This window comes from Dermacentor silvarum, chromosome 4 (genome assembly GCF_013339745.2).
Source record: "Dermacentor silvarum isolate Dsil-2018 chromosome 4, BIME_Dsil_1.4, whole genome shotgun sequence".
NCBI lineage: Eukaryota > Metazoa > Arthropoda > Arachnida > Ixodida > Ixodidae > Dermacentor > Dermacentor silvarum.
Window position 1 is genome coordinate 140,638,068 of NC_051157.2, and position 25,210 is coordinate 140,663,277.

The 25,210-nt window shown below is 47.3% G+C and overlaps 2 protein-coding genes across 2 annotated transcripts in view; one reads left to right on the forward strand and one right to left on the reverse strand.

The window, feature by feature from the left end:
* The first annotated feature begins 392 nt into the window (after positions 1 to 392).
* Positions 393 to 5,041, forward strand: LOC119448315 (uncharacterized). The gene is made up of 3 exons (XM_037711689.2): positions 393 to 684; positions 2,413 to 2,648; positions 4,892 to 5,041. The coding sequence occupies exons 1-3, from the start codon at positions 500 to 502 to the stop codon at positions 4,999 to 5,001; spliced, it is 531 nt and encodes a 176-aa protein (XP_037567617.2). The 5' UTR covers positions 393 to 499; the 3' UTR covers positions 5,002 to 5,041.
* A 7,956-nt stretch (positions 5,042 to 12,997) lies between these two features.
* The window catches only part of LOC125945025 (solute carrier organic anion transporter family member 4A1-like), an 82,448-nt gene continuing 70,235 nt past the window's right edge, over positions 12,998 to 25,210 (reverse strand). The window contains exons 11-12 of the mRNA XM_049666575.1: positions 24,114 to 24,393; positions 12,998 to 13,100 (exon numbers count right to left, since the gene is read on the reverse strand). Coding sequence (XP_049522532.1) covers positions 12,998 to 13,100; positions 24,114 to 24,393 — 383 coding nt within the window. The remainder of the gene's footprint in view (positions 13,101 to 24,113; positions 24,394 to 25,210) is intronic.

The window sequence follows — 25,210 nt, forward strand, 5'->3', positions numbered from 1 at the left end:
CGTGGCATAGATAATCATCAGCGATGTTCCTGCTTTAAATTTTTTGTGTCCTGCTTCGTCGCAGCGCGGCCGGGCCCCTCACCTATAGCATATTCTCAAGCGGCATAACGCGATAGCCACTGAGACAACGCATAGGGCAATGCGTAATTCAGAAGTCAGACTAACTGAAATTAAATTATTAGACAAGCGATAAAGAAGGAGAAACAAAAGAAACGCTGCAATAAAATTAGGAAAACAATGAAATTCGAATGAAATGTGAAAAGTGAACTCAAACGAAGCGAGCAAAAGCAAGAAAGCTTACTGCCTAAGCTTTCTTCTCCTTAATTCAGATGCCCTGATAAAGAGAAGTCCCACCAGCGAGCTCTCCAGACTGAGCATTGGTCGGTCCGGCTTCAAGAGAACAAGACTAAAGAGACAAATACAATAAAGAGTATCGAGGCGGCCGGATGTTCTGTGTAACCCAAGTCCGGATGACTGTCAGATATCGGCGAGAGTGGGAATGCGTGCGGCGACCACGAAGGGATTGCGTATGCGTGTGCTCACTCTCCGCTATACTGGCTCGGAGAATGCACATGATGCGTGGACATCGACTGTCGCGATAAAACGTGCCGACACCAACCTTGTGTCCGCAGGACAAAAGACTTGGACTGAACTCCGTCGGAAACTACGGAAACTTGGTCGCAGGTATTGTGCCAGCTCGCATTCTTCCTTGGAGATCTCAACCTAGTTTTGAAAGTCTGCAGATGTTGCCCGCAATGGGTTTCTATTATACATTTATTATGAAGTCTTGTCATATATACAGAGGAGCTTGCGGCTCTTGAAGAAAGATATCCGTTTTGATATTCGTAAATGAGAAGGCGAAACCACCGTTATTTTACACGCATGAGCTACGGACAACAGCTGGATGTATATTGTCAAGAACTTTCAACCAGATTAAACGATTATAACGTTGTAAAAACGTTATGTAACCTGTACATCACATATCACATTTTCCGCTCCAGATTTATTAGTATCTATTAGTATCTGTTTTAAGTGTGGAGTTACTGTGTAGCAGAGTTTGAGCTTTTTCTTAAACTATGAATTCTCGCCATGTTTTTTTAGAAACTATGATGGCCTAAATAAAACATTCTGCTTCCTGCAGCCGATGAAATTAAACTATCCCATTGAAATGCAAGAAATTTATTCACTTCAGTGGTTTAACAGTCAGAAAGTATCTGCATATAACGTGTATTTGAACAGGGAAATCGGAGTCGTTTTTGAGATGAAACTTCCTCTTTAGATGACGGGCCAATTTTAAGGACTTTCAGTTAATAACATCGAAGAGGCACTTTCTTCAATCGTTATGCAGAGAATTGGTCTTGTTCGAAACATGCCTGCTGCATCTGACCCATACTGTCATTGAAGCAGACAGGGGAAGCGGAATGAAAGCTTTTCAACATTATTCTACAAGAAGCGACGTCGTTTTAGGCACGGAGGGCTACGTTAACTTAACCTAGAGCAAAATATGGTCACGTTGAGCGGTTCGCCGCAAAAAGCCCTTCTCTGGACGATTAAGAAATGATCGGGAAACGCTAGGTAAAGTTTTAATATTCAGCATGGGTGTCTCGCTATGCCCGGGTGCAATTGCCAGGGCGATAGCATAACGGTCCTAATGACCGGAATCACAAACTTTGGTAAGGTGAATGGAGGAGCACAGATTCGATGCCTTTTTCTCCGTCTTTTCCTTCACTTCCATGCTGTGTTTAAAAAGTGGCAAAAGCGTAGGAAGTGCGAGTATCCTAGAAAATGTACAATTGACTTTGGTTTGGAAGAGCAACAGAATATTCCATTATGCTCACAGCGCACACAGTTCTTAAATGTCCGAAATAAATAAGCGACTTGCAAAGCGAGAACGAGCTTCTTTAGTCCTTGCGCGGTCTCTTATCTGCCTAAGTCAATGTGAGCTGTGAATATCCCCGAAATCAACAGTCACGCACTCGTCCTGGCTTCCCCACAGGAGAATAATCATGTGCGCGAGTGTGTGCACTACTGAGATGTTTTTTTAATATTGTTATGAACATCCCTCACAATACACCTCCGCATTTGAAAAGCCTGTTTGGTTAGGTTCAGTTTCTTTTGATCTCTCAATGTCGTGTAGTTTGTAGTTTCGTGCGTTTCTAACATGTCAATGCATTTTATGTGGGTGATGACCTAGAGTTTATAGCTATACCATGGATAATGGGCTGAAAGTTCTCGCATGTTCTCGTCAGTCGGTAGTGATTAAATAACAAGCTATGCGAGAAAGCTGACCTCATAGAAAGGGCGCGTACATTCGCAAGAGTAAGATAGAGATAATTACAAGGTGTTTTGTAGTTATCAAACGCTAAGAGAGGCAGCGGCTTGATTTGTGTATTTCCGTATCTGTCACTGTAGGTTCCACCTAATGATGGCGCTGCCATCGATCCAAGTGGCATTGCTCACCGTGTTGCTGGTGGGGGATGCTGTCGTCAGCAACCAGTTCTACTCTGTTTACTACCACATTCGGCTGCTGGAGACCGACCGGGTCTACGGCTGCCTGCAGTGCTTCAAGCTGCCCTGCGCACAACGGGAGATACGAGCACGGCCGCTAGAGGGATCATTGCAGTGCTGCCGTGCCTGCACCGTTGTTGGTGGGTGCCAAGTTAGCGCACGGTTCATTTTCATTTTTATTGCGAATAGCATTCTTCGCATACTCAGACCAGTCTTCTTTCCGGCTATCTAGCAACACCGCCAAATATGTGGGCTAATCCCGGTGATAGTGCAGTCTAGAGAAAGAGAGAGCAAAGAGGAAGAGCAGGGATGTCAACAAGACGAACGTCTAGTTGACACGTCTGGGGGAATAAAAAGAGGAAGAGAGTGAGCACTGTGTATGCAGTGAAGCACCATGCCACCAAAGTCAAGTTTGATAGCAGGTGATGTGCGTTGAACACGTCTGGCATGAACCAAGGGCCAGTGGTCGTTGCGTGCATAGGAAGGAAGGAACGAAAGAGTGGAGAAGGAATGGCTGCAGGTGAGCCATGGAGCTTACTTGAGACTTGCAAGCACTGGATTAAGAGCATCCAGTACTTGCACTGCACTTCGCGGTGACGGAGTATGCAGCTTGCTTAAGAGTATACGAATGGTATTTATGAGGGACCGAAGCATCACAACCCCTTGCCGGTCTTCTTCGGGCAATTTAACGGGAGTCGGCATTGTGGAATCTACCACGGTGCACTGTATCCTTTGATGTGACTGCCTAATTTCTGCGGATCCTACGCGCTGTGGTAATCGTTTTAAACGAAGGTCTAATTTTTGTTTGTGAAGAATGCTGTTACTACTTAGCGATCACTTGCAGGTAGAGACCACACGGCCCAGTTCGACCCATTTTCACTGGGAACCGCCTCGATCATCATAAACGTGTTGCTCTTGATCATGCACGTGTCACGCATGGCGACGATGGAACGACCAGGACGGCATGAAATGGACTGTATGACGACGACGCAACGACGATGATGAAATGAAGACTGAATGACGACAATTGCGCGACGACATTGGAATCACCACGATAGTGTAACGACGACGGAACGAGCATGACAATGACGGCTGCATGGCAAAGATGCAATCATTGCGATGACATGATGACGATGGCACGACAACTGTTTGATGACGACGCTGGAGAGCCGACAACGGTGTGATGACACCGGTGTGACACAGCGGGACGTCGATGCTGTAACGATACCGATGACATGCCGACCACACGCCGGCGGCTATGTGACACGAAGCAATGACGACAATGTCATAATGACAATGCAATGACGACGACGGACTCATGACGATGACAGTATAACGATGACAGGTCGAAGATGGTGGTGTTATGAAGATTACGTTACACAGTGACAGCGACAGAGTGAAGACGGCGGAAGGATGACGATGACATGAGAGTGAAGGAATGATGACAATGGCGTGAAGGCGATGAAATGACGTCAGTGGCATGAAAACGACGGCATGACAACGACGGCGTGTTGGTGTTGGAGCTCTCGCCCGCGCTCACGTGCATCACCTGCCCCCGCCGGCCGCCTTGATTCACAATACCATATCCGGTGTTTGCACTGTTCCAGATGCCGGTCAACCGTGCAAGACTGTAGCCAGCAGCCATCAGAGATGACAATGGTACGAGAATGAAAGCGTGATGACAAAACTTTCAGTATGACCCATGCATTCAGCAAGAGCTATTCGGCAGGACAGCAGTCGCCAGCAGCAGCGGGAAAGTTGAGCAAGGAGGCAATTCCGAAGGTAGCGCTGTCTAAAAATGTGGGTCGTTTGAGTGGGCATGTGCCACTACGTGTGTGCCGCTCTTCAACGAACCTCTTTGACGCCCGGCTGTTGTTCCGCGATTGCATGACACTTTTTGTAGAACTGCAAGGACTGCAAGACTGTGTTCCTGAGTGGCTGTCGAGGGCAGAGCGCCTGACAACCCTCAGGTAATTGTAAAGGACTTGAAGTTGTTTGTTGCACAATTTTCGTGTTGACCTTTTGGTTAACGTGCCTTTGAATGTGACCGGCAAAAAAAAAGATTATGGCTTAATGGTAAGAGCGTCAAGCTCCTGTGCGGAGGGGGCCATGGTTCGATTCGAGCATCGGGCACGTAATTCAATTTTTTTTGCTGTGTGAGCTATTCAGCGAGACAGCAGAAACAGCAGCACCCACCCAGCCAGCAACCACCTTCAGGAAAGCCCGAGAGAGTTCGAAAAGAAAGCTTCGCTTTAAAAGGAATACGTAAACAATCAACTGCATGTAGATGTAGATCCTTGGGATATTGTTGTTGTTGTTGCCTCAAAACATACCATTTGATCCTCACAACCACACTTCTTTTCCTTTTTTCTTTTGCTTGCAGGTCCAGGAAAAGAATGCTCCGTTTATCGTGAGCACGCAGCGATAGTCTGCGACAAAGAACACGTCTGCGATACCAACACGCAAGTTTGCGTGAAGGAACAAGACCGTTGACTTAATGTATGCATCCATATATAATAAAAAGTCGACCGACTTTAGCAACTTCGACGATTCTACCAGCCCTGAAGTCGCTTGCTGCAATGGCAAGATACTTTCAAAGAGCGGTAACCTTACGCCGATAGAAGAGGTCCACGAGTGCGTGTCCACTTGATGGCGGCGAGGGGGGCTAAGCGACCTTTGGATCTGGTGCTGTCTGTGGATGGGTCCTGGTAATGGCGGCCCACTATAGTTGTCCAGCATTCACCACGTGTGGCAGTGCCTGCAATGTGGCAGTTTGTAGCAACAGGCGGGTTCAACCTGGTGATCAAGGCTGGAAATTGCTCCGCCCGAGCGTCTCTTACAGTATCACTGTGGTGTTTCACCACATGTCCGTCATGCCAGTCTCTCTTAAGAATGCGATAAGGAAACGTGAAGTTTCCTTGCGGTCTATAACTGATCCTTCGGAGAACACAAGGCGTTGCAGGCACGCATGCGGAAGTTCCTTTTTTTTTTTTACAGCGAAGCTGTTAAGGGCTAATTCACCCAGGATTGTGTCCGCGTGTAGAAAAAATGTCGCAGTTTCGCCCGAGAGGCGAAGCATCAATTGCGATAGCAAATTAGTAGAGATCGAGCTATTCGTAGTAGGGATAGTAGTTCTATCGGCTGCATTAACTTGGACACATTCGCTTACTAACTGAATTAACAAGCGTGGTGTCAGCGCGCACAAGCAAACATGAATAGATCACACTGAATGACCGCAGACAACGACTGTCAAAACGCTGGCAGCAAGCGCAGCCGCCGCAGCGGGCGAAGGTTCGTGCGGTCTATCGCTTCAACGGAAACTGAGCGGCGAATGCACAGTGCATACAAAGGTCAGATCCGTGTGGAGATGAGAGACGGTGCGGGCGACCGCCACAGCCGGGCAAAGTACGAGCGAAGTTGTTGGCAGAGTAGAAGCTGCGCCCCCCCCCCTCCCTCCCACGCTGCCTTCCCGCTTTCTTGCTTTCGCGTGGGAGATTGAGTGGCAAGTTCCCCTTACGCCCGGTTGCAAGATACGCCTTTGGTGCCGGAGCCCAGCGTCGCCCCGCCTCCCTCCCTCCCATACCCCCACGGCCTTTCGCGCTACGGTCACGTTTGCTTTCCGCCGTGCGTTCGCTCTCCGTGATAGCGCGCGTCCCCCGCGCCGTTCGCTCGCGCATACGGCGCGCGGCGACGATTTTATCGCCCTTGGACTTTATACGGAACCTCACGGCGACGGCGACGCCGACGGCAGAAATTCGGTTGAAGTGTCCATATAATTGCTATCGCAATAAAAACAAGTCACAGGCCTGCGCGGCACACGCAGCACAGTCACAGCGTAAGCTGGTGGAGCGGCTCAAGAGTAGCTCCAATTTGGGCACCACACACAACAGGGTCTTCGCGGCAGTCTGTTCGCCTCGTTTTGACGAGAACGATATGTACTGTCTGCCCGGCGTCGACGGCGAGCTGCGGCTTGTAATGCTCTCTGCATAGCAGTCTGCTGAGCCCTATCAAGCCTTACAACTGTAACTTACACGTCGGGCACGCTGCATTTGCAGGCATCTTAACTAGATGGCGCCACCATACTGGCGGAGGCTGGGGATCGCGTTTTTCATTTGATTGTGCGCCTCGTCTGAATGGCATCTCGTCGTCTGCACCCGCGCACGATGCGTTTGCAGGCGCCTTAACTAGATGGCGCCATCATACTGGCGGAGGCTAAGGATCGTCTGCGCCTGCTTTAAAGGGCATTTTTCCGGCGCCCGATAGCAAGCGCTTGCGTGGCTCAATGGTAGAGCGGTAGAGTATCTGGCTCCCACGCAGCGGGTGCGGGTTTGATCCCGGCGGGAACCGGGTACTTTTTTCGCATTTCCAGCGATAGTGGTTAGGTTCGCCGGACGCCGTCAGCGGAGGCGGCGGCGGGCGGACACCATCGCGAACCGAAACGGCTATTAGATTGAGCCCATAACAGCTTATGCTGTAAAAACTATCAGCATTGGCTCGAGCGTCGTCGTCTTCTACCGCAGCTGGCTCGTTGGTGCCCCTCGGTTTTCGCTCGTGCCGTTGGATGCCGTGCCGAGCACGATGTCACTGCTCCCGTGTTCTTCGTCGACGTCGTCTTCCACAGCTGAGCTGCGTTGCCGCTAATCATTCCAGCGTAGAATTTCAATTCTCTTCTATCGTCATAATCGGGAGGCCACGTTTACGGGGGTATGAGCCATTCATGAGCAACTGATGACGTGTCCTAACGCGTTTGAGCAGCGCCACTGCGAACAACCTTGGGAAAGGGCTCATCGTCGACGTGCCATCGTCTACGAGCGTGAGAGGAAGCCCAGGCGAAACGTCAGTGAAGAATCGCCGACCCCGAGCCCTATAGTGACTAGCAAGTTAAGGAATAGAATGAATCTGTGTGGCCAAGTTCGCCGACCGCTGCTGCAACTGTCCGAACGTGTTACCTGCACTTCATGATGTACGGCTTTCCTCGAGGATACAGAAATTTGCTCATCCGCCAGCCTTCTATCGCTAACCTTCAAAGAAAGGGCTTCATCCCCAGGACTTCGGCAAGAATGAGTACCACTCGTTAAAAAATGACAAAGGAAATAGTGCCGCTTCTTGTCATAGTAAGTTGCGCGCACGTTATCTATACACATCTGTCCCAAAGGCAGGAACACTTACGCCCACTCTATCGCCGACGTATCAAGAATAAGTGAATGGTCGCACACTTGAATATATGCGCACTGTATACGCATAATAAATGACGGACTACACCTATGGCGCATGAATGGTCGAAGCTGAATGTTTCGTGACGGTCCACAAGAGTAAGCGAGTTACTAGCTGTAATATATATTTGCTACAAGGTATTACAATGTACAAAACAGCTACGTTTCAATCATTGTGCGCAGCAAGAACAAATCTATCGGTACTGAGCACACCCGCGAGCGATTAGACAGAAAATAATCAAATAGTGGCCGCACCGAGGAACTTAACAGAGTCTGAAACTGACTAGCCACTGCTTCAAAATATTTGCCGAATAAAGAACAAAGAGCAAAACACACTAATCCTGACTGAATTAATAATCGGAAAGCTTGGATAGCTTGGAATACATATTTAGCCCCGCTTTTAGAACAAGCACCATATACGCTGCTTGAGCCGTTTGGACATAGCTTAATCAGCTCCGAAAGCGCTTTTGCATGTTCTCTGAACCTGTGATCAAAGCTTCGTGTCGTCCACCTAGTCACCGTCTACGATATCTCCGAAAACAGAGGTTTCCTAAGCCGCGCCGGCGTCATACACTTCCATTGTAAACAAGGAGGCAACGGAGGCAGTTGAGGCAAGCAATGGACGCGTCACCACGTTATCAAACATGGCAGCGCCCACGGGATCGCCGCGACAAGGGTCAATAAAGAGAAAGGTGCACCCAGGCTCACAAACGGATCTCTCACGTGTTTTATCCCAGGCCACACTGAGCAGGTAACTTAACAGTTTTACCGTGGTTATATCAGTGCACAATATCAGCATTTAGCTTCTGAAGGTCCTACAGGCGTTACTGCTTATAAATTGTGGGACGCTGTGTGATATACTGCAACACGAGTCGCAGTGCCGAGTTGCTTATATGAAGGTCGAAAACATACAAATATCGTACCTGCAGTAGTGGAGCAACGCCGCGAACAAGTGCTTGCACATTTCGAAGGCCCGCTACGCACAAATAGTTTCGTTTTTTTTAGCCTTCGGGTCACTTGAAAGGCACTTTGTCTAAAAAAGTTAGCGTAGCTTGCACTGGAGGTACAATGCTAAAGAGACAGCGGAGCTGATGAGCACCTAGCTTTGGGCTATAGGCTAAGCACTACCAAGTCATCCCCAGCATTTTCCCGAATTTATTGATTGTTGATCAATTATTGTTTAGCTAATGATGGGCTATCGATTGGCTATCGCAAGGTATTGGCCACGTATTTGGGCTATGCTAAGCACTACCAAGTCATCCCCCGCATTTCCCGGAATTTATTGACTATTTGTCGATTATCGATTAGCTATTGATTGGCTATCGATTGGCTATCGCAATGTATTGGCCACGTATTTGGGCTAGGCTAAGCACTACCAGATCATCCCCAGCATTTTGCGGAATTTATTGATTATTGATCGATTATCGATTAGCTATTGATTGGCTATCGATGATTGACTAAGCTTAAGTAGTCCCAACCATGCTTACCTAGACTTAGCCGGGCTCAGCTTCGCTAGTTCACAGGGGTATGTGCTATTGGGCCGTGTACCCTTTCTGCTGCACTACCGCCAGGATCGGTACACATTCTCCGACGCGTTACGGACTTACGACCGGCTTAAACAGCTCCGCTGTTAAAAATTCGTAGCCCTTCCCCAGTCGAGAAAACGGGGGTAAGCGAATCCTGTGGCAAGACGACGCTGTGGCAGGCGTTCCGCTTCGTTTGCCATAAACTCAAGGTCGGCGGCTCTTCGCTGACGTTTGGCCTATGGCTCTATTCACACCAGTGGCGCACCGACGGGGGGGGGGGGGGATTCGGGGGTTGTAACCCCCCCCCCCCTTTTGTTTAACCCCTTTTCTTTCCTTACGCATTTGAGTACTGCAACTAAGATGTAAGACGCGCAATCATCTGCACACTCGCAAAAAGCGCATTTTTTTGACAATTTCTCGTGAAAAAATCGAAACTAGTGCTGTTCAGATGGTATTAGCAAACTGTCACCCCCCCCCCCCCCCCCCCCCTGGCAGAGATCCTGGGTGCGCTACTGATTCACACTGAACAACTTTTTTTCACGGCATCGTCTTTACATAAATAGTGCTACATATCGGCAGTGTGGCTTAATGTACGATCTGTTATAAACTGCTATCTACCCCGTTTTTCTAGAAAGGTGAAACTAACGAAATCTAGCAGAAAGTAGTTATACAAACCTGTAATTATGCACGCATTTGTTAGAAGTTTCATATTACAGGGTTCTTTTCCCCCCCTTTTTTTTCTTAACATAGCAAGCGCTCTATTCACGCTGAACAACTTTTTTTCACTGCATCGTACGTCTTTACAATAATATACCACACGCCGGCAATGTGGCTGAATGTACAATCCATTGTAAACTGTTACATTCTAGAAAGGTGAAACTAACGAAATCTAGCAGAAAATAGTTATACAAACTTATGTCATTATGCACGCATTTGTAAGAAGTTTCATATAACGTTTTTTTTTTCTTTTTTTTACCAGCAAACAAGCACGTCAAGCGAGGCAAGCGAGGCAACTCAACAAAAGCGCCCACTGTATCAGCAATGGGCGCTCTTGAACGATGGTCATAAGGCTCGAAACCAGCGGCAGAAGTGCGCCGTCCTGGCCTATGTGAGCCTATCAGCGGCCCAATACCGACTCCTGGGTATATTGATATCCTTGCACGCAGCGTTGATATTTTATTTTACATTTTGGAAACAAAAAGCACAACTCTCGCGTCAATCAAATGTAAACGCGAAGCGCGGCCGCTGCGCGAAGCATGAGGACGGCACCTAAGAAACGCTCCCACCCGCGCGCCTGTCCCGGAACAGTGGCGCCGCTGCGGTGGCGTGGAGAACTAGGCGCCCCACACCGGTTTCGGACGACGTGACAGGCCGCACCTCATGCGTTTCATCGAGCGGCCGTGGTTTGAGTGACATTGCAATCGATTCAACGGCATGATCGCGATGTATAGTTAATTTTATTTGTCGGAGTATCTTGACTGCAGTAGCATGACCACTATGTATATAAACTTTACATTTTCCGTTCACACTGGACTTTTACTTAGGACTCGGTTTTCTTCGTTTAGATTAAATAAAATTATGCAGATCAAACGCGCATGTTGGCAAAAGTATATTCATACAGGCGTACGTCGTGCCCTGTCTGACTGCTGTCCCGCAGTATGAAGAAGGCATAAAACACTTGGACAAGGGAAGAAGTCGGACAGATAAATAGATAAACACGTGGACAGGCGAAAAAAAAACAACAACAACAATGATTCCTATTTTATTGGCGTAGTGGAATACATTTTTCTGTTTTCTTTTTTCTTCATTTACTAAATGGCGTTCAACTTTGGATCACCATGGTTGTGCTTGAGCTTTTCTAACAAACCCAAAATACGCATTTGTGTCATTTTCTAATACCACCAGCTGAAAACGCGTGCCAACTACAATGTGCGTCAAGCAGGGCGCTTCCATACACCGCGAAAGCAAGTATAGGAAAGGGGGTATCAGAAGCCGCTGGCGGGCTCAGGGCTCTGTGTATTATGAAGTTGCATTTTTTTTATTAATGTTGATCAGAAGATTTTGGTACCTCATATTGATGGTGAAGCATCAAACACCACAAAGTGCGCGAGTTAACAATTGAGTTCTTTATTTGCCGAACTTTCGTGTTTTACGTGCCAAAACGGCGATCTGGTTATGAGGTACGCCGTAATGAGGGACTCTGGAATAATTTTGACCAGCTAGGGTTCGTTAACCTGCATCCAATGCACGGTACAAGGACATGCGGCCGCCGGGATTTGATCCCGCTTGTTGGGGCTTAGTAGTGCGACGCCCATAGGGCCTATACTCGCTCAATCCGCCCGTCTGCTCCGCACGCGTCCGCCCTCATGCGGACCGGAGCGGACGCCCAAAAGGCAGATCGTGTCGAAAAACTCGGTGTACGTTGAATTCGCACGAGCGGCTTTCATGTGCACTCTGATCGGACGACGCAGTCTGTTGACAGCTGGCAACCATTCGGCGGAGCAAAGTGTTCAAAGTTTGCAACTACCTTTCACAGCAGACGACACTGGCATATTTTTGCAGATGCGACTTGTTTCCGCGTCACGGTGAAAATGCGACTCTAGTAGGCTGTCACATTCTGTTCTGCAGCCGCATGTGTTGCATTGGCGCCGTCATCCTTGTTCGAAACACCCCACAGTCATCTTATCTGCACCACCTTTTAAAAATGTATTGCCATCGCATCATGTTGCAACATGGGACGTATTCTCGGACGATCACTGTCAGTGCGCGCTGCCTTAGCTGGTTGAGAAAAACCTCTCGAATCACCCAACGCGCAGCGTTCTACGTAACGCGAAAGCGATAGTATCGCCGAGCGATTCGTCCGAAATCCCCGTGTTCGGCCCGATGGCGTAGTTTCTGCAGTGCTAGTGACAGTTTGCAAGAACACGGAACACACGCACAACTGTCGCAGAATACAGCTGCATAGGTCGACAAGACATCCCTCTTCACTATTCAGCACGCGTGTGAGGCTCCGAGTACAGCTTGCTGATATGCTTGCATTTGCTTGCTCATGCTTCTTTTTTTTTCAGTCAGCTAATTTTGAAAGTGTGCTTAAGGCACTTGGATGCATGAAATGCCTTTGCCTTTTTTTTTTTGCGTATATAGTATGCGCGTATGCGCTGTATCTTCTCGAGTCTCCAGCATCGAGAAAGCTTTTGTTCCTCCCGAGATGTTTTCGCTGGAGGCACGCAACTAATAATGTGCATCTGGTGATGGACTGTTCCCTTGTTTCATTGTTGTCATTGTCATGGTGCTCCAGATAGCTGAAAGCTGTTTCCTAATTCATTTTTTACTACGCGGAGTCCACGCAGAACTTATGTACCACTTCGTTAAGAAACAGGAAAATATTCAATATTTGATTTGATACCAGGTTGTCGTTTTTCTAAAATCGTTGTGTTCGATTCGGAAATTTTTGTACTCGAACACCGCTACAAATAACGTGGTTAGGCATATAACATCTCTATATACCAGGTATTTCATTTTATGGTTTGTAATGTAAACATAACTTTTTAAATCGTGGGTGGTAGATAACACCTGGAGGCACGCAACTAATAGGCATCTAACCTTGGACCTAAATTATTCGAAAAGGAGAAATTAGCTTCACGAAAGTTATCTCTCTAATTTACGAATAAATATTTACTTTACAGCTCGCATTTAAATGTAAGTAAACAAACTCTTACACAGCTCTAGAAGAATTTTTTTTTTTCAATTTCACACAACTTTGTCAGAAAAGCGCTTCAGGAGGTACATCTTCTCCAGGCTGAGCTCGACGACGGATAGCTCGCAGAATAGCTCGCCCAGGCCTGGCAACCACCTGAAGGGACAGAAATGAGGCATAGAATTTTAAGCAGTTGTTAGAATAGCTGACTAAGAAATATGGCATTGGGCACTTCTTCTTTTAGCACACGAGGAAAAATGATACACGCAGGAGCACAGTATATAACAGTGTTCAACTTTCAACAAAGTTTTACTTTGGAACTCACGGTTGTAATCTGTAACCGAGCACCAAGCGACAGCAAAGGCTTCGAGATATGCAAAAATTAAGTATTAAGGCCGTCATGTCGGCGTCACAAAGCGTTTTGAAAGCACTTAGAATGACTTGTCCTGCTGTCATGAAAAAGGTCATTTGTTCAGGAAAGCATCACAGCCCTCCAGTCACATCGACTTAATATCCATGTCACACGAGCACTTTCAAAGCTCTTTGAACAAAAGGTCCTTTACTTCAAAGGAGAACGCGAGCTGTCACATGTGTGCGTCAAAGGAAATCTAGTTTAAAGGAGTGTATACAGCCAAGGAAGCCCGCATTTGTCCCCTGAAACTTCAAGGGAATATTGTTTCCAGTTAGACAATATAATTCTTTCTTTACAAGTCAGAATATCCAGCTTTTTAGCCGGTAAAAAACAAGCGAGAGCAAGAATGAGCGGCCGACGCCAGCTATATACGCAGCGGCACATAGTGCGGCCAGCATCCCAAACACAATATCCATATTTGGCAAAGTAACGACTTTCTTACGCGCCTATTTCGTTTTGCAGCTTCAAAGTAATAGAAAAAATAAACTTCAGCAAATAAATTATGGCACAAATGAATTTATTGCGTATTTGTACACAAATTTCTTTATTCGCTTACAAGACCACTGATGCACCAAGGGCACACTGCGGTTTCTGTTGAAAGTTTCAGCAGAGGCCATGTAGCACTGATACAACTCCTTTGAACTAACGCCCCCTTGAAAGCTCTACGCTCCTTTACTCTGAAGGAACTTTGTTATGCCCGCGTGACAGGGGTATAAAGCATCATTTAGGGCTTCACTCTGTCGCGGGGCAGCACATACTTATAGGAGAAGCGCATGATGTCTAAATAATAGCATAAGAGAACACAAACGCAGAATGTGAAAAGTCTGCAGGGACACCTTGAAATTGGACGTCAGATATGCGACTGTAAAGCAGTTCCAGGAAATGTGCGTCTCTTCTCTATAATAGTTCCGATCAACACGCAGATCAGAGAGGTAATTTGTCGTACTGGCATCGGGCACTGTCCTGTCCAATCCGCGGCTAAAACTTGAAAAGGCGTCACGAAGCGTTTTGAAAGCACTTAGAATGACTTGTCCTGCTGTCATGAAAAAGGTCATTTGTTCAGGAAAGCATCACAGCCCTCCAGTTACATCGACTTAATACCCATGTCACACGAGCACTTTGAAAGCTCTTTGAACAAAAGGTCATTTACTTCAAAGGAGAACGCGAGCTGTCACATGTGTGCGTCAAAGGAAATCTAGTTTAAAGGAGTGTATACAGCCAAGGAAGCCCGCATTTGTCCCCTGAAACTTCAAGGGAATATTGTTTCCAGTTAGACAATATAATTCTTTGTTTACAAGTCAGAATATCCAGCTTTTTAGCGGGTAAAAATGCCGCAGTTTCGCCCGAAAGGCGAAGCATCAATTGCGATAGCAAATTAGTAGAGAGCTATTCGGAGTAGGGATAGTAGTTTTATCGGCTGCATAAACTTGGACACATTGGCTTACTAAATGAATTAACAATCGTGGTGTCAGCGCGCACAAGCAAACATGAATAGATCACACTGAATGACCGCAGCCAACGACTGTCAAAACGCTGGCAGCAAGCGCAGGTTCGCGCGGTCTATCGCTTCAACGGAAACTGAGCGGCGAATGCACAGCGCATACAAAGGTCAGAGCCGTGTGGAGATAAGAGACGGTGCGGACGACCGGCATCCCCGGGCAAAGCGCAAAGGAGAAGTTGGCAGAGGAGAAGCTGCCCCCCCCCCTGCCCCCCTCTTCCAGCTTTGTTGCTTGCGCGTGGGAGATTGAGTGGCAAGATACGCCTTTGGTGCCGGAGCACAGCGCCGTCCCGCCTCCCTCCCATACCCCCACGGTCTTTCGCGCGACGGTCACGTTTGCTTTCCGCCGAGCGTTCGCTCTTCGTGATAGCGCGCAGGGGGGGGGGGGGGGTTCGCCCTCCGTGAAAGCGCGCGTCCCCCGCGCGCTTTCACGAAGGGCGAACCCCCACCCGTCCCCCGCGCGCTTTCGCTCGCGCATACGGCGCGCGGCGACGATTTTATCGCCCTTGAAATCTATACAGGACCTCACGGCGACGGTGACGCCGACGGCAGACATCCGGTAGAAGTGTCCATATAATTGCTATCGCAATAAAAACAAGCGAGAGCAAGCATGAGCGGCCGACGTGAGCTATACGTATACGCAGCGGCACATAGTGCGGCCAGCATCCCGAACACAATATCCATATTTGGCAAAGTAACGACTTTCTTACGCGCCTATTTCGTTTTGCAGCTTCAAAGTAATAGAAAAAATAAACTTCAGCAAATAAATTATGGCACAAATGAATTTATTGCGTATTTGTACACAAATTTCTTTATTCGCTTACAAGACCACTGATGCACCAAGGGCACACTGCGGTTTCTGTTGAAAGTTTCAGCAGAGGCCATGTAGCACTGATACAACTCCTTTGAACTAACGCCCCCTTGAAAGCTCTACGCTCCTTTACTTTGAAGGAACTTTGTTGTGCCCGTGTGACAGGGGTATAAAGCATCATTTACGGCTTCACTCTGTCGCGGGGCAGCACATGCTTATAGGAGAAGCGCATGATGTCTAAATAATAGCATACGAGAACACAAACGCAGAGTGTGAAAAGACTGCAGGGACACCTTGAAATTGGACGTCAGGTATGCGACTGTAAAGCAGTTCCAGGAAATGTGCGTCTCTTCTCTATAATAGTTCCGATCAACACGCAGATCAGTGAGGTAATTTGTCGTACTGGCATCGGGCACTGTGCTGCCCAATCCGCGGCTAAAACTTGAAAAGGCGAGAAGGTGTTCCACGCACCTGACTTGTTCGCAGTGCGCACTGCTAGCACGACAACATCACTGAGATGTGTGGGCCAGCGCATTTCTTCATCATATTTCTCAAAGCGGTGACAAGAATACAGTCAATAAAAGAGAAGAAAGAACAACTGAAAGTTGAGAAAGTTAGTAGGAATTCACGCTTCTGAAAGGCAGGTGTTCAAACACGGACCCTATAGAACGATTGAAGAGGAAGAAAACTCCGACGGCCAACTGAAAGGTCGCATAGTTGTGAAAAAGAAAGTATAAAACTTTGAGCAAATAAGTTATCTGAGCAAAAATGCCTGTTTTGCTTTTCCGCCATTGTGCGACCTTTCATTTGACAAAGGCGTGTGTGTTGCCTTCTTCGTTCCTTCTAGTGTCCGTGTTTACATACCTGCATTTTAGTACCATGAAGAGAGAGCTAACTACCAAGCACCTTCTCCATAGAAAGGCGTGCATTTGTGCAAGCCATCAATTGTACACTAATACTCTAATTTAACGGAAATACAAGCAAGGCACTCTTGCTAACGTTTAATGCCATACGAATATCATCAAGCCAATCTTCAAGTATTGCTAGATATGATTGTAATATTCTTTGCAGAGAGTGAATGTCACTCGCTGACGCAAAGAATGCAACGTCATCTGCGTAAACATACACTTGTACATCATCACACAGTGGAATTGAGCTCAATAGAATATTAAACAAAATGGGAGAAAGAACGGAACCCTGTGGAACTCCCCTGGACTGATGATATTTTGACGTCGAAACACCGCCTTGTGAGCAATAGAATTTTCTACATCTTAGGAATTCATAAATCCAATTTGTTATATATGGAGGAAAATTCATGTTCTTTAGGATATTGAGGAGAATTATATGCTCTACACTGTCGTATGCCTAGCTATATCAAGAGCCACTAGCGCTGCAAACTGTCGCCTGTGACGAGCAAGCTTAGTACGTCCCTCCAAATGAGCGTGCGCGCACCAAATCGAGCATCCCGGTCTAAATCCGATCTGACATGAGCTCAGTAATGTGTTAGTAGTTAAAAACCTCATTGTATGGATGGTATAACACTCTTTCTATTAGTTTCATTATGTTAGATGTTTATGCAATGGGTCTTATGTTGTCCATATGCAATCTCGCTCCTTGTTTCTTAAGTAGGGGGAGAATCTTAGCAAGCCTCCAATCTGGAGGAATCCAACTGTTATTTAGGGAGTAGTTGATGATATTAAGTAGGTCCTGTGGAGACACGTCAAATAATGTTTTTAGCATGCTCGTTGTTCTGGACCTGGAGCTGAGGCAGGTAGCAGTCTTACAACGCGAGAAAGCTCTTCAATCGTCACATTTATAAAACTGTCCTCGGATGCAATCCTGACAAAGTTCAATTGTAACTGAGCTGTGAAACGGTTTTCTAATCCTCTGGCAATTTTCCCAATGATTCTGAAAATTCTTTAGGCGATAGGATTACTGAATCAATATTTACTGGCGTTGGTATAGCCTTGCAAAAACGAAGAAACCTAAAAAGCGCTTTCTTATTGCCACTCTTCGACAGAAAGTTATATCGTTTTTCATCATAATTACTTTTTGATAATGAAACTGTTCGTTTAAACATAGCTGCAGCATACGTATAGCTACTCCAATTTGTAGGGCATTGGTTAAGAAGAAGTTTCTTCCACGCAGCCTTTCGGCGTCTATAATCTCGTGCACAGTCAGGGTTCCACCAGGGACAGCCAGAACTACCTTTTGCTTTCGATACTGCAAACTCAGATTTCTTTAGGGTACCCTTCAAAACCGCGCAAAGGCGTATGTATAGCTTTAGTATCTCTCTCCATACCTATCAAAGATGCTAACGTGGATTGTATCGTTTTCTTAAATTTTGAATAGTCCACAAATACATGTACTTCATTATCTAAAGAAATTAAGGGGCAGACAATATCCATCAGTATAGGACGGTGATCACTACTTGTGGCGTCGTCAACGACAGCCCAAGATGAGGATGATAAACTTGAGCTAGCAAATGATAAGTCTAAGGCAGAGCGCGACTGACAGCGAACAAAAGTTGCAACTTTAGTATTTAAGCAAGTAAAATTGTTCGAAGAAGCCCAATCCCATAAACGTTTCCCGGATGCATCAGTGCGGAAGCCCCACGCCACATGATGTGAATTAAAATCACCCGTGAACAACGTGTTTTTGCAGTAGGCCAAGGTGACCTCAAGTGTACTGACATCTTGTATCCCAGCAGAGAGGTAGTTATTAACTACAGATAGCGGTGCGATCTCTAACAGAGATCTCTAACACTAAAATTTCGCATTCAGGAGACGTAGTCTGATATGAAATTTTTGCTCTATGACAAATTTTAGATGAAATGAACGAAGCCAACCCTCCACCTCGGGAAGGCCTATCCAATCGAAAGCAACGATAGCTTCTTAAATGAAAATCATGACCAGCTGTCAACCAAGTCTCTTGCAAAAGTATAATATCGGGAGTATGTTGGGAAATTTGATATAATAAATCAGCAGTAGCAGAAAGTATTGACCGGTAATTACATTGGAGTACCCTAAGGCACCCTATGTTGACGAAAGCTGAGCAGCAAATCGGAGCACTGCTTGCTCCAAAATGCTCTCTTTCAGAAAGTCTGTCCTATTAAGGGAATTTTTGGCACACTTTTTTGTTTTGGAGTTAGTAGAATTAGGCAGTTTGTTATTAGATCTGGTGCGTTTATGAGTCCGAGGGTCCATGTCTACATCCTGATTGCCTAGCGACTCTGATTCGAGTGAACTTCTTGATGAAATTGTTGTGAACTTGAAGCTCGCGCTAAATCTGTGCTCCCGGAGGGGAGTGATTTCGGCAATTGAGATTTAGGAGACTGAGAAAGAGTGGATATCTCATTTTGTACACTACATTTTGTTATAACCTGAGATATCTCTGAGAATTGCGTAGACAGTACTTGCGCCAATGAGTCTGTCAGATTTCCTAGAAGCTTTTTTATTGCTTTTTCAACAGCTTTCTCTATTACGTTTGTGATCGTCTGGGAAAAAGATGGGTCCATACTGAGTGAGTGGCAGGCTCTAACTCCAGCATATCCCTGTGCTCTGCTCTGAATTTCAGCAAGAGCTTCACGACGAGAGCAACGTCTCCTTTCTATTATTTCAACCACTTGAAGCTCCTTTGATCTTGCGGGGCAGTTAGAATCGTCAGCGGGATGACTTCTATTGCACAAACAGCATGATTCATCTTGAGATGTGCAATTGTTGTCACCATGTTCATCCCCGCATTTACGGCATCAAGTGGTTGATCGGCAACCGTTAGTGCTATGACCGAAACGCCAACACTTGAGGCACTGTAGTGCTCGTGGGGCTAGGGGTTCAACCCTGCAAATCAATGGCCAGGTCTTAATTTCTGATGGGCGAGCCGTCCCTGCAAACGTTGCGATAACTGTTTCAGTAGGGACCTTCTTGTTGTCGACTACCCTTGTGCATCGATAGACAGATACTACACCTGCCGGAGAAAAAATGTCTAAGATTTCTGCTGGACTTAGACTTACATCTACACCGCGGACTAGGCCCTTGCAGCAAGCTAAGTGAGGAGGGATGTGACAGCTCAGCAGGTGCGAAGCGAAATTAGTGCATTTTAGCAGATCTTGCATACAAGCCTGGTCCGGCGACGAGCAGAGGATACCCCCTCGTCCAAACTGTCGAACCTCTGTGATTTGCTGGAAGTGAGTGGAGACTGCCCGAAGTTCTGTTTGAATGGCTTTAGGATTCTTCATACGGATCATCCCCCCATTTGTGGGTACCAAACCCACAGGAACGTTGCTGGTTCCGCTTCGAAGAAACAGCTGCACTGGTATATCCTGAGGCGGGATTGAAGCAGACCAGAGGGAGGCCCTCTGGCCTGGAGATGAGACAGACCTCAACTCAAAATGAACCACGACTTTCAATAAAAAAAAATGTCGCAGTTTCGCCCGAAAGGCGAAGCATCAATTGCGATAGCAAATTGGTAGAGAGCTATTCGCAGTAGGGATAGTAGAGTAGTTTTATCGGCCGCATAAACTTGGACACATTCGCTTTCTAACTGAATTGACAAGCGTGGTGTCATCGCGCACAAGCAAACATGAATAGATCACACTGAATGACCGCAGACAACGACTGTCAAAACGCTGGCGCGGCCGCTGCAGCGGGCGAAGAATCGTGCGGTCTATCGCTTCAACGGAAACTGAGCGGCGAATGGACAGCGCATAAAGGTCAGAGCCGTGTGGGCTCGACTGGCGCGCGCGCTCGCTCGCTTCTTAAGAAGCGAGTGCGCGCGCCAGTCGAGCCCGGCCGTGGTGGAGATAAAGAGACGGTGCAGGCGACGGCCACCACAGCCAGTGCAAGCGTATTTGTTGGCAGAGTAGAAGCTGCTCCCCCCGTCCCTCCCGCGCTGCTCCCTGCTTTTTTTTTTTGCTTTCGCGTGGAAGATTGCGTTGCCAGTTCTCCTTGCGCTGGGTTGCAAGATAAGCATTTGGTGCCGTAGCACAGCGTCGCCCCGCCTCCCTCCCCCCATACCCCCACGGCCTTTTGGGCGACAATCGCGTTTGCTTTCCGCCGTGCGTTGGCTCGCCGTGATAGTGCGCGTCCCCCGCGCGCTTTTACTCGCGCATACGGCGCGCGGCGACGATTTTATCGCCCTTGGAATCTATACGGAACCTCACGGCGACGGCGACGACGACGCCGACGGCAGAAATCCCGTTGAAGTGTCCATATAATTGCTATCGCAATAAAAAGATGTGAAATAAAACAATAAATGTAAGAGAATAACCGCCGGCTACTTGACAGCAAACCCGGAAGTAGACTGCGTCAGGGCGAGGTGATCTCGGGCAAGCACACTCTCTGGAACGGACAGGACCTATCGGCCTGCGGCGGCGACAGCACCTCGGGCGCTGCAATCGCTCACTCTTGCATGCGGTTGCTTGCTTCGTGGCTTGGAAGCGCTTGTTAGGTGGTGTTTCTCCCGATTTTCTCTGAATGTGCGGTGCTTAAGCGTGATATCATTGCTTCACCCCTGGATGCAGCACAGAGTACTCGCGAAGCAAAGAAACGAAGTTTTCACTGTTTAAAGCAGTTGCCCTGCTTGTACTGGCCGCCTTGTGTTTCCAGCGTAAGATGGGCGCCGCATGCTGAGCTGAATTCCTTGAGCACAACGACATGGGTGTCTTGCTTTACCCCTCAGTCGAACTGTTTAGGTTCATCACACGCCTGGAAGATGTGTTTACCAACTGATTCAGTGGACGCAAACTTCACAGTGACAGTATCATGGATGCTTTGCACATGATACATCATGCTTACCCCTTGCAGGTCTTGAAATAAGCCTAACTGCACGTATTATTGGGTTTTATGTTATCACGAGACTGCACTTTTTGTGAAAGGCGAAAACAAATCCAATCTGCTGAGGAAGCGTAATTCAGCCAACCACCTTAAGCTAAGCAGATTAAACTAGGTGCAGTGTAACTATCATATCGCGTATTTTATTTTTGTCTCCCCAAACTAGCTACTCTGTTAATTTTTTTTCACGTTATCTTGCTAAATGTGCGGATTTGATGAAGCAAAGCAAGTAGCTGCATATTTGTAGTTCATTTACTTTTCTGCCCATTATCATGACAATGCTGTCATTGCATGAGTGTGGAAAGCTATTCCAGATGTCAATGTTCTGTGCCCTATCTCGTATATGTGTTCTCATACTCTGTGATGCCTTATTGTTAGCATTTAGTTGCAGATTGCACAGACCAAGAGCTTGTGCCCCTTTTGTGAAATTCTGTAGCTCGTTTAGCTGCTTTGCCATTTTACTGAAATTGCCATTTGGATTCCTGCATCATTGCTGTGCTAGTCCTCTTGTTCTGTTCATCTGTGCTTACTTTGCGGGTGGGACATGGTTTCAACAGCTGAATTTCAGTGATGTTTTCAGAATAAATTGCTTCTGTGGACTTATGTGACTTTTTTTAATTCGCGCATGAATGCTTTCTGTGTAGCTTTTTAATTCGTGAAGATTTCACCTCGCGTCAACAGCAACGAGTCCAGCTGATTCTGCTCGACGTTATTATTTGATAGCTTTCACGTGACGTCACGCACTCACCTTATCACCGTTTTGGGGCACCAACATGGTGACTACGAGCACTTCAGTACAATCCATCTTATTGAAAGCTTTCACGTGACGTTACGGACTCAGCTTATCATCGTGTTGGTGCACCAACATGGCGGCTACAATGACGTCAGTGCAAGCCATCCAGATTTTTTTTTCTGTTTTTCCAGGCCATCACCTAATGTGTCATTGAAAGGTGTAGTCAAGGATAGAACGAGTGTACAATGTACCTGCTTAATTTAAACTTACTTACGTTGTTGCGGAGACTAGCTACGTTGAATTCCCGTGTAACGCGGCCATCCGATTGCGATATGTACAGTTCGAATCTGCTCGCTCGTGATCGTAGACTCGTCTGCGCCCTCAAGCTCTGTAAGCTTAACAAACTCGATCCTTATTGCTGAACGTGTTGAAAAAAGTTCATTTGGATGGGACTCACTTGCGATCGAAACTGCCCATATTCTCGAGAGCGTGGTTAGATTCAAGGGGCGAGGATAGACGCACTGTAGTTATTTCAGAGACCGCTTTTGTTTTTGTGGCAAAGAAAAAAGAATAAAAGGCAGTACGCATTGTATTTTCTGATCATAAGCAAACAATACAAAGTAAATCAAGTGCTTAGGGGCAAAACTCTGAACAATGCTTCCAGCGCGCGCCAAGCATATACGAGCTTCGCAGTGGATGCGAGTGTGTCGTCTGCTTTTCTTCAAGAGCGGTCGATCGCAGCGCCGCCGCTACTGGCGACGCCGCCGGAGCCACGCTACAGTGTACTACAGTGTACTACAAGTCTAAGGGACTGTTTACGCTCGAACCACAAATCGCCGCAAGCCGCATGCGTGCGGTCGTGGGAAAAATTGCACAAATCGGAGAACTGGTGCACAAATTTCGGTTTACACTGTATACATCAGTGTAAACCAATATATGTGCAAGAGTGTTTGATATGTGTAATTTTTTGCCATTACGCAACATGATTTGAGCCTGCAGCGCATTAGTATTCGTGGATTTGCTGTCAGGGCCTATGAAAAAATAAAAAGAATTTAGGATGATCGACTCCCGTCACAAAGTGCGATGAGATAGTGCATCGATGTAAAAATGTCTGCAGCGATTAGGAGCTGCTCGCGTGGCAGCGTGATATCCTGAACGAAAACGCAGCGACGTCGCTCATTATGCTACTATGACATGTGAACATTGCTGCAAGCGTTTCTCTTCGCTGACAAAATCCATATCGACTCTGTGCGCTCCGCTTGTATGGTCAGGTCCTTGTACAGAGATCCAATGTAACGAAGACTTTTAATGTGTTTTTTTTTCGTTTGAATTAGTGGCTCTGATTTTTATTATTTTGTATGGACTGAGTGGCGCTACGACGACTGCGCAGACTTATTTGTGACATTGTGCTCATAGCTAGGAATTGGCTGTGGGCGGTCGAAACAATCGATAAACATGCAGATAAATATATAAATATCGATAAATATTCCTGAGTATACTGCTGGCGATTGCCCCAGAAACGTAAGACCGATGCAATCTGGGCTCTGACAGTGACAAGCACTGCCGCTCTTACGTCTTGCCGCATTTTACACAAGTACTTGTAGGAACACACACTTCCCCGACGAATATGTTGAACGAAAGTAACTCGGACCCTATAAAGGCCATTATAAGATGCCGTTATAGAAATATATCTGTAGTCCCAGCAGACGTTTCTTTACTCCTCGAGTAAACCCAGCATGTCGACTTCTGCACACAGCACTCCTTTGACGCAAATAGTGGATGCCGATTCGCACGCAGTGTCACGTGGCCGATTGCCTGGCGGCGGAACCGGTTGCCGCCGGAATGCTGTGCACGGCGACCATGTAAAGGCGAGACCACGCCTACTCGGGAGGGCGGTGAGGGCGCCCCGCCACGGACTTTCTGTGCACAGCGCGGACCACTTTGGCGGCTTCACGCTTGTGCGCCTGCCGGCGGTGCGTGACGAGGGATGCGTAGAACAGCAGCATGCTAACGGACAGTGTAGTGGCCATGGCGTAGAACGTGCCATGAGCCATGCCCTTGTTCTCGTACACGATGCAGTTGCCACTGGCGCCGCAGTTCCGATGCCACGTCAGGCACGTACGGTCCAGGATGCCGCCGAAGATCACAGGAGCCGGGATGGAGCCTGTCGCGAATAGGCGCGAATAAGGCTTCCAATTACGCACAGCAGCGCGAAAAAAAAAGAGGTGCTGCAGTTTCACCATTTGCCGGAGGCGTGTTCTTGATGCTAGGAACGTTAATTGGTTTGACATAAATAAACTAAAGGCACTAAAGTAGAACTTGGACACATGAGAAGAGAGGAAACATGATCTCTTAACTATAGGCCTATTCTTGTCGTGGCGTTTCTTGGCTATTTCAGAATGGACTCAATGTAGTCTCAACAGGCGCGAACGGTGGCGGAAAGCACAATCTGAGTTATCTGTCGCGTCCAACCTGCACAATAAGCTGTAGAAACTAAACATGAAAATCGCATGGGCACGCGTCCCCAGCTGTGCTTTTATAGTGATAGAAATTATGTGGACAATCCAGGCGAATTTCCGCCGCCGTCGCCGTGATGTTCTGTATAAAGTCCAAGTGCGATAACATCGGGGCCGCGCGCCGTATGCTGTGGGTGCGAGTGAAAGTGTGCGAGGGTCAGCGAGAAGGATGGATGCTCGATCTCGTGTGCGAGGGAGGAAGGCGGGAAGGAAGCGCGCCGTCTTTCATTGCATGAAAGGCAGCAGGGGTGGAGGGGCGTTCTGCTCCGGCGGTGGGGCGTTCTACTCCGGTATGGAGGCGTTCTAATCTATTATGGCGCGGTTGACCGCGGCCGCGCGACCCCTATCGCGAAAGCGATCTGCGGTGGGTACAGAGTCTATGCGCGCCGAGGGATGGCAGATTCGTGGGCGCTGTGTCCTCGCCGCTTTGTACGCGTTGAAACCAGAGGCAGTACGAAAGGCAAT